This window comes from Malania oleifera, chromosome 9 (genome assembly GCF_029873635.1).
Source record: "Malania oleifera isolate guangnan ecotype guangnan chromosome 9, ASM2987363v1, whole genome shotgun sequence".
NCBI lineage: Eukaryota > Viridiplantae > Streptophyta > Magnoliopsida > Santalales > Ximeniaceae > Malania > Malania oleifera.
Window position 1 is genome coordinate 31,843,841 of NC_080425.1, and position 15,632 is coordinate 31,859,472.

The 15,632-nt window shown below is 35.4% G+C and overlaps 1 protein-coding gene across 1 annotated transcript in view; it reads left to right on the plus strand.

Moving 5' to 3' along the window:
* Nucleotides 1–13,368, plus strand: part of LOC131164705 (uncharacterized) — a 38,232-nt gene extending 24,864 nt beyond the window's left edge. Inside the window, exons 3-4 of the mRNA XM_058122114.1 lie at nt 11,728–12,483; nt 12,961–13,368. Coding sequence (XP_057978097.1) covers nt 11,728–12,483; nt 12,961–13,095 — 891 coding nt within the window. The 3' untranslated portion in view covers nt 13,096–13,368. The remainder of the gene's footprint in view (nt 1–11,727; nt 12,484–12,960) is intronic.
* The last annotated feature ends 2,264 nt before the right edge of the window (nt 13,369–15,632 follow it).

A 15,632-nucleotide genomic window follows, 5' to 3' on the forward strand; every position in this document is an offset into this window, starting at 1 on the left:
CATCACTATAAAAAATTACCAAAACTCTGCAACATGTTTGGTTAATATTATTATTTATAAAACTAAGTTTTAATACAAATTAAAAACTTGATTTATCAAATGCTTATTTTTGTGCTTGAATAAAATAACAATTAAAAAATATGATTCAAATAATAAAATAGGAAAAACACAAATTACAAGTATTATAATAAAAATATAAGTTAGTACTATTATTTTACTTAATTATTCAATTTTAAAACTTGCTTTTATTGCTACAAGAACAATATTATTGCACATGAAAAACTGGAAAGTAGTAAAAATATTTTTAAATGACTTATTTTTCAAAATTTTAGAAATTTTTTGGATATTTATTGTGGTCATTTTATTTTAATTTTAAGTGAGAATTATGTATAAAGTGAATGGATATAATAAAAATAGAAATTATTACTATTATTTTACTTATTCAATTTTAAAACTTGCTTTTTAGTGCTACAAGAACAATATTATTGTACATGAAAAATTGAAAAGTAGTAAAACTATTTTTTAAATGACTTATTTTTCATATTTTTTGAAAATCTATGGATATTTATTTAATTATATTTTAATTTCATGTGATCATTTTAGTTTAATTTGAACTGAGAATTATTTATAAAATGAATGATTTAATCCACAAGGTTAATTATGAATATTAAAATATTTTGAAACAACTGAAAATCATAAAATCTGATTTTTTATTTTTGTTTTTTTTTTGAAACATAGCTGAAATCAATGATTGAAATAGAAAACTCCCAACGTAAACAAATGCATTTTCATAATCTGTTTTTTCACTGTAAAAAAAGGAAAACAGAAAATAGAGATGATACCAAACAGATCCCAAATAAACTCTTAAGTTCTGCCTTCCTAAATAATAACACCATATTGCCCTTATCCCAATATATATATATATATATATATATATATATATATATATATATATATATATATCCCTAAAAAATGAAAATACAATTAATTCCCTAGAATTTACTATTTATGTAAGGAAAATGAGGAATTGAAAATTAGGAAACCTAATAATACTAAGACATTATTTTCCAAATAGACAGTCCCAAAATCTACTAATTGTAGCCTAATAAATGCCATAAAATACATAATGAAAATAAAAAAAATGAAGGTTAGTTATTTGAATCATAGGTCACACAAGTCATTTGAATCATCCCAGACACCCCGGCTTTTTATTTGAGTCATGAACTTTCTGCAGTCACATGAGCTTTCATTTTGCCCTTCCATTTTTTGGTTATTGCTTAGCTGAAAAAATTGTTCTCCAAGGCATCTCCTATCTCATTCTCTTCCTCTTCATCTCCTGTCTTTATTTTCATCCTTTCGAGACTCCTTTGAATCAGCTTGCTAATTTCTTTACTTTCAAGACATGGCTCAATGTTGCTGTGGTTGTGAGCTAGATGATATTCCAGGCAGAATACACCAGCAAAATGGACCATTCAACAATATCTACACTTAACTTTCCCAAGGTTATTGTTGACCATGGCACTTGGTTCCCACTCTGGATCCAAGGTTGTTAGAATCAGGATCCTTCATATGATTGTTGGGGGGGTTTGCAGGGTCGGGTCATAGGATCAGATTGTGGATCATAGGATTCTACTTGCACAGTAAAATAAATTAAAAATTTATATATTTGAAATTTTATGATGGCTCTCTATAGAGCAAGCGTAAAAACTTGGTAGTAATTTTAAGAAATTAAAAAAAATTTCAGGAATGTAGCTGGCTTGCTACTGGGCACCTAACAGGTTTTTCCTTCAACAATTTTGACCCTAAAAAAATCTGAGTTGTTTGAACTGCAAAGTGCTCTGAAAAGGGCAGACTGTTGCTAGCTTGCTTATTCACTAATTGTAATTAAAAATAAAGCAAAAGGATTGAAGAGAAAAAGGAAAAAGAAATTGCTAATCTTAATTCAGTGAACTGATTTAAACTTCTCAGCTTCTGTGGCTTTGTCAGCAGACCGTAAGGAGGAGGAGGAGGAAAAAGAGAAGGAAGAGGAAGAAAAAAAGAAAAAGGAAAGCTTTTTGTTGAAGGAAGAAGAACCTTTTGTCAGTCAAAAAGAAAAGAAGAGGAAACAAAAACTATATGCTCTCTGTTTTGGGAAAAAAAGATAGGTCTCTGGCTTGTCAATAATAAGAGAAAAAGAGGAGGAAGAAAGTGAAAAAAAAAAAAACTACAAAGATATTGCGTAACTGCTACAAGCTTGCAACTTTAAGCCCTCGGCTTGACCGTGCAACTCCCTATTTGTTGACGCTCTCTGCTGATCTCAAAGGTATCAGCGGGCCTCTTCTGTTTCTAGAAGAACGAACAATCCAAGCCTGGTGATAGACAGCTTGGGATCTGCCTATCCAGAACTCTAAGCTCTTAGAGAGCTTTTGATTTGAAGGAAGAGAGCTTTCAAGAAATGCTCGACGGATCACTTTACTTGGATCAAACAAATCCCATAACATGCTCGTTATTTTGCCTTAATTTTTGATGCATTTGAGCCAACTAGACCAAAATTTTTTTCTATTGCAAAAATAAAGTGTTTGGGCCAATAGAAATATATATTGGGCCTTTTTCTTTGAAGTCCTAAGCAGGAAAAATCCATATTCCATTACACAAGAAGGATCGGTAGGATCCCAAGTAGGATCATGATCCTAATGATCCAGATGGGATTCTACTTGATTAAGATTCTTCTTAAGATTCGGATCATTTAGGCAAGTCTGGATTGTAGGACTCACGATTCAGATCAGGATTTTGATTACCATGCCTGGATCTGACCTTTGACCATTGTTATTATTCTTTCTTTGTTTTCATTGTTTTTTTCTCCAATAGAGAAGACATTTTATAATCAATCTACGACAATGTCAAGTTATCAACCACGGAGCAGTATACAAAGTACGGCCAGTATACAAAGTACAAACAACAATTAAATAGTCTAATAGCCAAAACAATAAAAACATGGTAGTCAAAATTATGTAAATCGCAAGAAAGATGGAATTTTAAAACATTAGCAGCAGGAAATGCATGATCAGTTGGGGGGTCGGCTGAAGGTTCGATCCATTGACCCTTTTTGATCAACCACAAAGCTTCAAATTTTGTTTTGGAGCTCTAAATTGACAGAATCAAATAACAATTTAACTTGACTCAGCATCAAATGATCTTTAAATCACATGAACATCTTCAATTAATCCACAATGAGAGAGAGACTATTTGTTCAATTTCAAGAATTAGGTGAATGAAATTAAATTTCTAGGTTTAGATTTATGGCTAATTGGTCATTTTTGGGCTTGATGTTGAGCTGTTTGTTTGCTAGCATTTTTAAGGTTGTCTAGCAGACTTGCTGGAGTTGCAACTAGGTCTGCAATTCTAACTATACTATTCTATAGTGATCAAAGACTGCAATCCAGATCATTTTGACTAGGCATGGTATGAGTCCTATTGCAATTATAATAACAATGATGATGCCTCATAAATTATTTGATGTTTGTATAGTTTCCTATATTATAGCTGTGTTGTGCAGTGTGTTCTGCCAATTTGTTACATGCATTGGGCAATCACATCTTGAAGGGTTCATTTTCTTCTTCAGAACTATGGGCAGATCTCTTTCCTTCATTTTTTTTTTTGGTTTTTTTTTTTTAATAAACTATGGGGGGCAGATTTTCTTATTACTTTTTTGTCTTATGAAATATCCATTTGGCATTTATTATGAATCTTGATTAGTCAGATTTCAGTGATCCACGCTTGTGCTTTGGTGTGATTCAAGGTGCAAATTTGGCTGTAAAAGCAACTAGGAAATAGTAGGAATCAAGTTCCCTGGTGTTTTGTGTTGCATAGATTTGGGTACTAAATTTTCTTTGGTTTTTGTCAAGGATTATTAGGGTTTTCTTTGGAATGGATACTGTTGAAGTGTCAGACTTTGCCGACTTGTTTGATCATTGCATGAATTATGACATATTGGTCCTATAATGCAATCTATCTAGAAATTGGAAAAAGAAAGCCCAAAGAGAGTAACTTTTGTCTGAATATGTATTGGAAAATTAGATTTGTTGTATAATTTGATAAATTTGACACTGGAATGATTATAATTTAATTCATTGAAGTGAAACCCAAATTATAATGCAAAGTTTATTATAAATTTTTCATCAAATTTATTTTTCCAAGCTAATATAGGTAATATTTAACTTTATTTTTATTTTAATGTGATTTTATCCCCAAGTTGAAATATTTTCTTTGAGTTAGCTCTACAGTCAAAAGAGGGTGTTGGGAGTGTTGCAACTTGCAGGTTAAAGAAGCAGTGTACTTATTGCATTTTTTTATTGGTCGTGCCAAACCTCTTCATGGTGTCTAATTAAAATCTTTTCCTGTTTTGATGATTGTATTTTAGTTCTTTATGGCTTGTAGATCTCATGCCACTTGAGAAGATAAGGTCAAGGTTGTATGTTGGGGCCACAATTTTAGACAGGATATTTAGAATTGCTCAGAATAAGCTGTCTCACATATTTGCAGTCAATGCACATGTATAGAAAACTCTAAATACTTTATAATGCTGTAAGGCCATGGTAGAGTATGCATAATACCTCATTGTTACAACTTTAATATCATTTTTTAGGCAGCAAGTTTTAGGTTTGAGTCTCATCACATTTAAAAGTATACTCTACCATGAGAATGACAGAGAAACTCACCAATTATAGATGTTCGTCCATTCGAATGCATGATGCCAAAACTCATTTTCTTATAAAACTTGCTAGCATGAGCATAATCATTTAAATTCTATTTGCAAATAGGTCCCCACTGGTTAAAATTTAATTTTGGGCTCATAGATGATTGTGGACTTCCATAGATATATAACGTCAGCCACTAAGTGGAATCTAGGTTTGCTGGGTGGTGAGAAATTGCATATAGAATTGGGATTAATGAAATTGCCATGCATGTACAGCTTCATTTTGGCACCCTTCCAAGTTGCGCCTCCTCTGAGTAGAACTTTCCTATTCAGTGTGCAAACAAGATCTGCTTTAATTTTAATACCCTAATTTTATTGTATTTTCATTTTCGTTTTATTTAGGGTAATTTTATCAGGGCCATATCTTCAAAATTCTAGGATATAATTATTTAGGAAGCAAGGTTCAAGGGTATTATTATTTGGGAAACTAGTATTTTAGTTTAGTTGGGTTTCTTGAATTAGTTTGCTCATCTTCCAAACATTGGAAGTCTATAAAAGGCCCGTTTGTATTAGGTTTTATGGAGGGTGGAATTGAGAATTGAAATTGTTGGACCTTGGTCCTGCAGCATTTCCTCTTAATGAACTAAATCTATATTAAGTGCAGTACATGAAAGAGAAGCTCATGGTATTAGACCAAGAGGAATCACATAAGGTGGGACATAGAAGACATTGAGAATTTAATAGAGGCTAGACATGCTGTCATGTACCATTTGATAACTATGATTTCTAGTTGGCAAAGTCGGCTGGTTCATTGTAATCCTTGATTTCCTTGGCACCTTACAGTGAGGGTTGTGTTGTTTTTTGTTGTTTCTGTTGTACTTGGGTGGCATCCCCTTGATGCCTTCATCCTTAAATAATTATATCTCTTTTCTGGTAAAGAGGAAAAAGAGGCGAGACATGCAAGCACTGTTTATATTATCAAAAAATAAATAAAATTGCAAGCACTGGTTAGAATCTTACTACTGATAAAAAAAAAATAATAATAATCTCATTATTATTAGGATGTAGTCCATAACCATCCATTATGTTATCCAATCTCATTGAATAAAAAGGAACAAGGGCAAAATTGTTATTTTCATAGTTATGGCACAAGTAAGGTTTTAGCCCAAACAATTTTGATCCATAATTCTAGCAAACTGTACTCCCAAAATATATTTTAGATTGAGTCGGGGAATCAAGTCAAAATCCAAAGGCTGACTTACTGTCCCTTCACAATAAGAAATCAGTATGGCTTGGACACTGATCCAAGTATAAACTTGATTAGGTCAACTATTTCCTAATCCATAACTGATTTAAGTAAATAAAATATTTACTTTGTACAAAATAATTTCTGGGATTTTTCAGAAAATAAAATAATTGGAAAAAATGTAGTTATGCATGAAACCATGCAAAATCTGATGCTAGCTGTCTAGTCCCCTTGGGGGTGGACAATCTTTCGCTGCTGCTGCTGGCAGCTGTCCTTGTGCTGCTGCCATCTATTAGCTGTCCTGCATAGGGCGATCGCCACTATGGCAGTCTTTGGTCACCAGCAGCCTGGAAAAGGTTTGGATTGCTCAATTGTTCAGTAATTCTGGACCTAATTTTGTCCACTTTCACCCTCCTCATGATTTAAACAGCCTTGAATCATCCTAAATATGTATGCAAACAAACTGTGAAGAGTGTGCCACCTTAACTATTAACCCAACTATTTGAAGGAAGGGGGCTTCATGTGGTCTTGCAAGAACAAAGCCAAGCTAGGCATGTTTTAATCTACGGCCATGCATGAGCCAATATTTGGTTGTTATCTTATGAAGTAATTAAACAAAAAACTATATTATTGATGTATAGCATTTATATACATTCATAAATAACCCAAAAACATGAAAAGTCAAATCTTTCTTTGTGCCATAATTACAATAATTGCTGTTTTTCTAGACAAAAGGCAAAATATGACTCTAATACCACTCAAAGAAGATGCAACATGCATTACTCAGAGGAAATTGAAATTTAATATTCACATGCAATACTTTGATCTTACCACATCTGATCACAAACTAAGAAAGTGGAAGTATGAAATCCCCAACCCTTATGTATGTATTTCATGCATTTGAGCTCTCTTTTCTTAATTGTTGCACTTTGCCCCTTTTGTGTGTAATTCATCAGGTTTATTCTGATCTTGTAACGGGAATAATGACATTAATCTCTGTTAAAGCTTGATATACATTGTTTGCTGATGACCGAACAGCTTAAGCTTTTAGGTAAAGTGGTAATCTAACATGATATTAGAGTTAAGGTTGCTAGGGGGTCTTGGGTTCTAATTTTGTTGTCCATGTTCGTTGTAGGTCTTGGGTTCTAGTTTTGTTGTCCATATTTGTCGTGTTGTTGGTTAAAAAATTATCTTATTACCTGTAATGGGATATACTTACCACTCCATGTGCAATCAGGTGGCATGTGTGGGGGAGTGTTAAAGCTTGATATGTAGTGTTGGCTCACAACCTTAAAGCACAGGCTTTTAGGTGATGTAGTAATCTAACAATCTCAATTATGGTCTTAATTTGAACTCTTTTGAATTAACTTGAGTTAGAAGACCTTTTAATTCTTCTAATTAACTTATGACAGCCGTTGTCCATGACCGACACATAATAGTATTATATGGCAATGCATATTAGATTGAGTGGAAGAGAACCTATTCCTTTACAATTCCTATGTGATTCTTCCTTAATCACGTAGTATTCCTGAATAAACTATAATAGTAGCCCCCCTAGATTTTATTTTATGTTTTTTTTTTTTTTTAATTTTTTAATAAAAAAAGAAATTTATTAACAAGAAAAAGAAGAATCAAGATGGAAGATAAGGGATCCTTCTAAAGATAGAGAGAGGAAAAAAACAAAAGGATTACAATAATGCTCCCCTCTAGTTCTTTTGAAGATCTAACAAAAGTAAACCTCAAACAAACCCTAAAGAATGAGCCCAAAAAGATGCAAGGAAACCACTCTATCCCAAAGGGAGCAAGGAGGATTTGATTTGCCATTAAAAATCTTTGCATTCCTTTTTGTCCAAAGAGTCCAAAGGAGAGCAAAGGTAGCACATTTCCAAAGGATCCTTCATTTTTAAGAAAGCTTCAACTGTCCATAGGAAAACCATAGGCTCACCAAAGATTGAAAGCAACATAAACCAAAGCTCCTTAGCCACCCTGCAATGTAGGAACAAATGGTTGATAGTTTCATTTGAGTCATGGCACATAATACACATGTATGGACTCATAGCTTTGTGAGGCCTCCTTTTCTATGACAAATCATTGGTGCTAAGCCGATAAAGCACTAAAGTCCACATGAAAACTTTCATTTTGAATGAAACCTGTGCCTTCCAGATAAAATTATTTGAAGGGAAAGTACAAGGACTCGAGGATTTCATAAGTTGAGAGAAAAAAGATTTAGTGGAAAAAGAACTAGAGGAATTCCCTACCCAAATCCTTGAGTCATCTCGCACCATGGGACAAAAAAATTCCAACACTCGTTAAAAAGGTTAAATCATCCTCTCTCATTGAGATTCCTAAAAAGGTGAAAATCCTAAGAGAGTCCCCTTTCAAATTGTAGAAATCAATAATCAGAGAATTGTGTAACCTAGACAATCTAAAAAGACAGGGGACTAAAGACTCCAAAGAAACCTAACCCATCCAGATATCTTCCCAAAAATGAATTTTGTTTACATTACCAACTTGGAAACAAGAGGGTAGAATAAATGGGCTATTTGAGATATGAATTTCCAAGGACTTGTATGAGAAGCACAACCACTTCCTTTGGTATCCCACCCATTTTGATGCAAACTACATTTACTTCTAGTTACCATGTTCCAAAGGGAGTCGACCTCCAAAGCCAATTTCCAACTAGCGAAATGTTTTTACTCAATGTTCCCAAGTCCCTAACCCCCTTCGGACTTAGATTTTCCAGTTGTATCCTAGCTAACTAGATGATATCACCCTCCCCTCATAATCCTCTCCAAGGTCTCCACCACCCCAACTAGAATTTTGAAAAGGGCAACATTTATGAGGGTAATGCGTAAGCCCTCTTCCAAATCCCCTCACCTCCCCAACCCACAAAAATCTATTCCCTAGGCTTTCTACTATAGAGTCTCAAAACGAGATATAGCTAGGATACCACTAAGAGGAAGAGCCAAATAAGTCAGAGGTCACTCCAAAAATGTGCACCCGCAATGTCAGCCAAACCATCAAACTCTATCAAACCTAAGTTGATACTTGCTACCCAGTTAGAAATTTTAATTTTAAGACCTGAAATATTCTCAAAAGATTTTTAGTAAGGTAAGAGTCTTGCTAAAGTTAAGAATACTATCCTCAAGAAAAAAGAGAGGGTATCATTAGCAAATTGAAAATGGGGCACTATGATTGCTCTACGTACTTTGAGACCCTGAGACCCTGATTGAGATTGAGACCTTGAGCATCATTGATCATCCTATTCAGCACATCCACAACTAAGGTAAAGAGAAATGGGGAAAGAGGATCCCCTTTCCTCAAACCTCGTGAGGCTTGAAACATCCCTTGGTTGACCATTTACTATGTCTGACATTGTTACTGTGGATAGGCAACCTTTTATCCATTTCCTTCAAATCCCACTGATACCCTTCAAGGCCAACACATTATCTAGGAAACTCCAACTAACCGTATCCTAGACTTTTTCAAAGTCTAATTTGAGTAAAACACCCCTCTCCCCTTCTCACATCCTTCACTACCTCTTTTGCCACAAGCACAACATCTAGAATCTGTCTATCCTTAATAAAGACAGAGTGTTAAGGATATCCTATAACTTATCATTCTTGCTCTCTCATGATCCTCTTAGGTTTGCAACTGTGGTTTATTCCTATATCAATGTGAGTCATATTTCTCTTTTTCTTGGGTATAAGTTTGCTTATTTTGGGAATGGCAATCAAGCATACTCTGCCCATGAAGGCAGTATGGCCAATGATTTGGAAAGCATCTGCTTGAAGTAGAAAAATAGAGTAGCCAGACAATCAGTTAATGCACATTTGGAAGTTCAAAGTTTTTTTTGGAAATTTGAGTCTGCCATGTGGCATAGAATTTTAGAGGTCCAGGATCAGCTCTGTAGTAAGGTCGTTGCACCTAGACTTGAAGGTCATTGGTTTAAGTCACAAAAATGTGGACGTAAGGATTGCATACATCATGCCACTACAGACCCCCTACATGGTGTTGGAGCCTTGTGCATTTGTGTTGCTTTTATTTTATTTTTTGGGCATTTCGTGGCATAGAGATATCTGTAGGCAGTTGAAGCCCACATGGCCTAACTGAGCATTGGGAAAGGACACAGTTTGAGAATAATGCGTCTTTGGCAAAGGCTATGACTTGATAGGTATACTTGAGGAAATAAGACTTAGAGAGGTATTGCCAATGGGCCAGAATTTGGGAAAATCTTGTTTGGCATTGTTGAATATGAGAGCTTTGCTTTGATTTGAAGATGTTGCAATGACAGTTAGCTTAAAACGATGATGTTTGGTTTCTGTGAGAAAACATCCTAATGATTCATTCTTTAATGGAGAATATGGCCAGAGCAGATTGGTGAATTTGGGTCTGGCTTATCATCATCGGCATTTATTTATGGATGCATTGATGGTTTAAAAAATTTTTTTGGCTGTTATTTACATGACTTATTGGAAAATTTACTATTAATTTTATCAGCAGTTTCAAAAGCCAACTGCCAATAATATGATTTAAGACAAGATTAATAAGGCTGTATTCTCCGCATGCCATTGATTGCCTTGAAATATGTTTTCATAGTCATTGTGTATTTAGTCACTGGTATGTTGAGCTTCTTATCACTCCCTGCCTTTTTCAAACTGCAAACTGCCAAAGATCATCTCTGTTCTGAGCTTCTAATGCTGTCAAAATTGTATGATCTTAGATTTTAATTGTATGGTTTGACTCAATTCACCTGCATAATGTTTGAATACAGAAGGTGCTTTGAACTTTGCAAGAATTGACCATGAACCATACAATTCTCAACTCAAATCTTACAGTCCACGATTCAGTAAGTACTAAGGAGTCATGTTCTACCCAATCCAACAAATTGAGTTAGTGTCTTCTGAAATTTAAAAAAAAAAAAAATATAAATGCTGGAGAACTGAAAAACGAGGTGGAATTTTTGAATTTTTTTGAAAAATCAAAATGAAAATGGAACCTATTTTCTATAACCGAACAGGTATGTTTCTGAACTTCCTAAGAGTTTGAAAATCATTAAGTCTTCATTTGTTTAATTCTCTTGAAAAATAGTTTATTTGGAAAGTAAAAGTTTTCAGCTATGAAGTTTTTTAAAGTTTGGGTATTTTAAAGGCTAGATATGCTTTTAACATTCTAATAAATAATATATTTTTCCATATGTATCTATACTTGGGTTCATGATAATTCTGTTTTCGTTAATGTATTTCACTTTCTAATGTGTTTTGCTTGTTTTACATACACGCCTGACACATAAAGCTGCTTTTATAGAGTTTGTGTTGAATACTGTGTTGATTTTATTCTTGATTCCCAGTTCACCAAATTAAGATTTTATTTCATGATTTGAATTGTGATTTGACATCTATGTTGACTGCTGTCTGCAAGTTTCACTCTAATAAATCTGTGAACCGAAATTGTCATGGATAATGAAGTAGAATATGTACATCATCTGTGGAAAATGCTTTTTCTTTTTGGGTGGATTCTGCCTCATTGAATATGGTTTTTATAGAATTTTTTAAAAAAAATATAATTTCATGAACTTTTTGGAATATTTGTTCCCTATTTGTGCCTGCTCAGAAAGATAGTTGTGAAGTGGCAATGATGTTTTTTAAGCCAGATAAATGAAATGAATTCTATTGACTTAGTGTTTTTTAATAACATGAAATTGACCCTCTTGCATGCGTCTTTATGGATTTTATTTCCCATTGACTGTTGATCATATGTCTGTAAACAATTTAGCATGTATATTAATTTTCAATTTTCTTTTCAGGTGCTCAATCCCTTGGAGAAGCCAAAACCTAAAGTTGGGCAGCAGCAGCTTCAGATGTATTCACACCTTGTCAGTCACTCTGCACGAAGCACGCCTTCAAAATCTGATGCTCTGAAGACATCTAATGTTGGGAAGCTTCACATCCTCAAACCGGCTCGAGAAAGGAATGGTGTCATGTCAACTGCAAAAGACAGCTTGGGCCCTACAAATGGCAGCAAAGGAGTAAGTGGCCCCTTTTCTGTTGCCCCTTTAGTTGCTGTTTCTCCTGCTTTAAGTGCCCCAAACCTTGCCAATTCTGAGTGTAAGCTAGCCATTACCCCTGCTGTGGAGAAAAGACTCACATCGCAAGTCCAGAGCCGGAATGATTTCTTTAATCTCATGAGGAAAAAAAATTCTGTGAATAGCCCGTCTGCTACCCTTAATCATGGCAATGTTGTATCATCAGCCGTCTTGGAGAAGTCTGATGATTTCACTGTGGAAGCTGCCACCTCTCCTGTCACTCGGTTTGGAGATGGCTCCTCATTGGCTACCACTGGTGAAGTTTCTACTGAGAGTAGGGATGTTATGACCAACAATGGTGATGCCACTGGTGGGTATCAGAAATTCCTCAACAACAGTAGGTTGCATCCAAGCTCTGATGCAACTTGTTATCCGGAGGAGGAAGAGGCTGCATTTCTACGTTCACTTGGGTGGGAGGAAAATGCAGGGGAGGATGAAGGCCTTACAGAGGAGGAGATCAATTCTTTCTTCAAGCAGGTAAGCACTTCAAAAACCTCATCTGAATACTTGGTATTTCTATGGGAGTTAAATGACACTTTTAAGGTCCGTTTGGTTCAAGGATTTTGTTTGGTTCAAGGATTTTGTTTGGGGAAAGGAAACTCATTTCTAGTGTGTTTTCTATCTATAGCAAATGCTATTAAAGATGAAATTTGTTCTAATATGATTACAAATCAAGAAAAATAGAATATTAACAATTTGTAAAATCAAAATTTTTTCTCATGATTTGGTATATTTTTTTAATTTTCTTTCTCACTTGATAACCTAGCATGAAAAAGTGATTTTCTTAGATTTTTTGTTTCCTTAATATTTTTGAGAGGACTCCTATTTTGTCAGGCATTTAAAAAAAAAAAACTGTTTTCACATTTCTTTTTACAGAATTAACCTTGAAAAGGTGTTCTATTACCTTCTGTCAAAAAGTTTTTGTAATCCTTGTATGCTTCTTTGATTGGGCAGCACATGATGTTGAGATCCTCCTCAAAGCTTCTCAAAGGAATGCAGTTAAGGATTTCAGTGCAGCTCAAAGCACAAGGTGGTGGGTCAGGCAATTCATCTGGATCAAGCTTATCTATCCCCAGTTCAGAATCCTGATTGATTTTTTTGGGGGGGCGGGGGGTAGTTTCTTTAATTGAAATTTGGAGTTGGAAAACAAGAGGGTAGGTGAATCTTGGAAGAGGTTGCATAGGGGCGCCATTGTTGCTGGAAGCAAATATGCAATAAGTTAGGATGGTCCAGTTGCCAGGACAATTTGAGCTGTGTTTTTTCCACCTTATAAGTCAGGATTTTTCTGATGTTTAATGATTATTAAGAGGGTAGGAATGCGTTTTATTTTGTTATGCAATTGCAATGTGCTGCTCACGAAAATTAACATGTTGATTGTTCTCTTTTCTGGGTTTTTGATGAGAAGGGTTCAATTTAACTAATAACTTGCAATGTCTCAAGTTATTTTGAAGGGGGGGTGGGGGGAGAAAAATACGTTGTATAAGTTGAGCCTTTTGGGTTCAAGAGATGAATATATTCATTAATTTTTTCCCCAAATTGTGATTAGACAACATGGTATTCAGCTAAACAAGAAAAAATCCAAGTTGTTTACCGTGTTCTTCTTCTTGTGACTCCCTGCCTTGCATCACCACCACCACTCAACAATGGCACTACTATCTCATGTTGTCCGCAACTGTCATTCTTGTAGCTTGCCAGTTTGTGCTACGGCCTGCTGTTATAGTCAAACCCTTGCTGTTCATTTGAATACTCTCCTCTTTGTTGTTCCGACTATGTTAGTCCCAGCCATGATCCAGTCTCCTAGTTGTGGCGCCCATCGTCACTGAATCTCCAAGTTGTCGACCCTCCTTCCCAATCACTGGATTTTCTCACCATTTGGCTCTTTGCCGGTTGTTGTGGTTCTCGGTCACCTTTTCATGCGTGTCCTGCACATCACTTTTCCATTGCTCTGAAGGCCACATTGGCATCTTTGTTCATTTATCAACGCCGACAGAGCATCCTGTTCTAATCTTTGCCACATATAATTATTCTATTTACGAGTCACCATTCTGCTCACTTGATTCACTAGCATGGAAAAATTTAAAGTTTCTCATGTTATCACCATCATCCTTGATTGACCACAATTATTGATCTTGGTTTTATGATATATGAATTTTTCTCAAAAGATGAAAAATGTGGCGATATGTCTTTAGTGGCATCACATTATCCACTAAAGCCGTAGATGAATATGATGTTGAACTTGCATATCACTTCGAAGACTAGAAAAAATAATAAAAAAAAATTCATCAGATAATGCATACAAGCTTTTTATCCATGAGCAATTTGGGTGGTTCAAGATTGTGAAAGAGGTTTGGGATCTTCTGACAAATCGATATGATAATGTCATCTTTGCTCCTATGCATCACTTACGGGTTGACCTTCATACATTGAAATAAGAGCCTTGTCAATTGGTTAATGAATTTTTTACTCAAATGTAGACATTCTGGGATCAAATGGCTCACTAGGCCCAAGTGGGATGTGATGGATGCTTAGAAGTTCCTTTGCATCGTGAACAACTCTGCCTTATTTAAGTTCTCATGTCCTTTGACAAGCGTATGAACCTATTTGTGCATCACTTCTACATCAGAGTCTTCTGCTTACATTGGAGTGAGAAATTTTTGATTGTTCTCTGAGGAGACTTGCCTTAGCTTACTCAAGCTTTTGCACGATGATGTTGTTTTGGCTATTGTGTCCCTATAAAATGAAACGAAAATTCTGTCATTACTACTAGAAACTAGGCCACACTATTTGATTGCCCTCTTGTGGAATGTAGGGTGTGCCACAAGAAAGGGAACATCTATACTAATTGCCCTTCCAATGTCATTGTTTAGTGTCATTCTTGCAAACTCAATGGTCCCTCGATTAACAATTTTCCTATGAAATCACTCGGAACAGAGCACTATCGGGATGTCAATAAACCAAGTCAGTCATGTGATACCCCATGGTAGAAAGACTTAAAAGAATTAGATGTTACTACCTATATCAATAAGGTGCACCTTTATTTTCGGGAGCCTTCTCATAAGAACTCCACGGTTAAGCATGCTTGGCTTGGAGTAATCTTGGGACGTATAACCTTCTGGGAAGTTTTCTTAGGAAGTGTGTGAGTGAGGACAAAACACACTGAAATGACATGTGTTGGTTTGTGGGGCTAGTCATTAGTTCAATAAGGCTCGCCCAGTGCTGTCTGGTCCAGGTAGAGGAGGAGAGACGCAGTGCTCCCTAGTAGACCCAGGTCGGAGCGTTACAAAATGGTATCAGAGCAATTACCCAGTCGGAAGTGTGATGAGATTCACATCGCTTGAGTACTACAAAATGGTATCAGAACTATTACCTAATTGGAAGTGTGATGAGATTCACATCGCCTAGGATTGGAAATGTGGGTTCACAACGATGACGTTGCATTTTGTAAGTGGGGGAGAACGTAATACCCTGTGGAAGAAAGGTTTAAAAGAATTAGATGTTACTACCCATATCAACAATGTGCACTTTTCTTTTCGGGAGCCTTCCTATAAGAACACCACAATTAAGCGTGTTTGACTTAGAGTTATCTTGGGATGGGTGACCTTCTGGGAATTTTTCTTAAGAAGTGT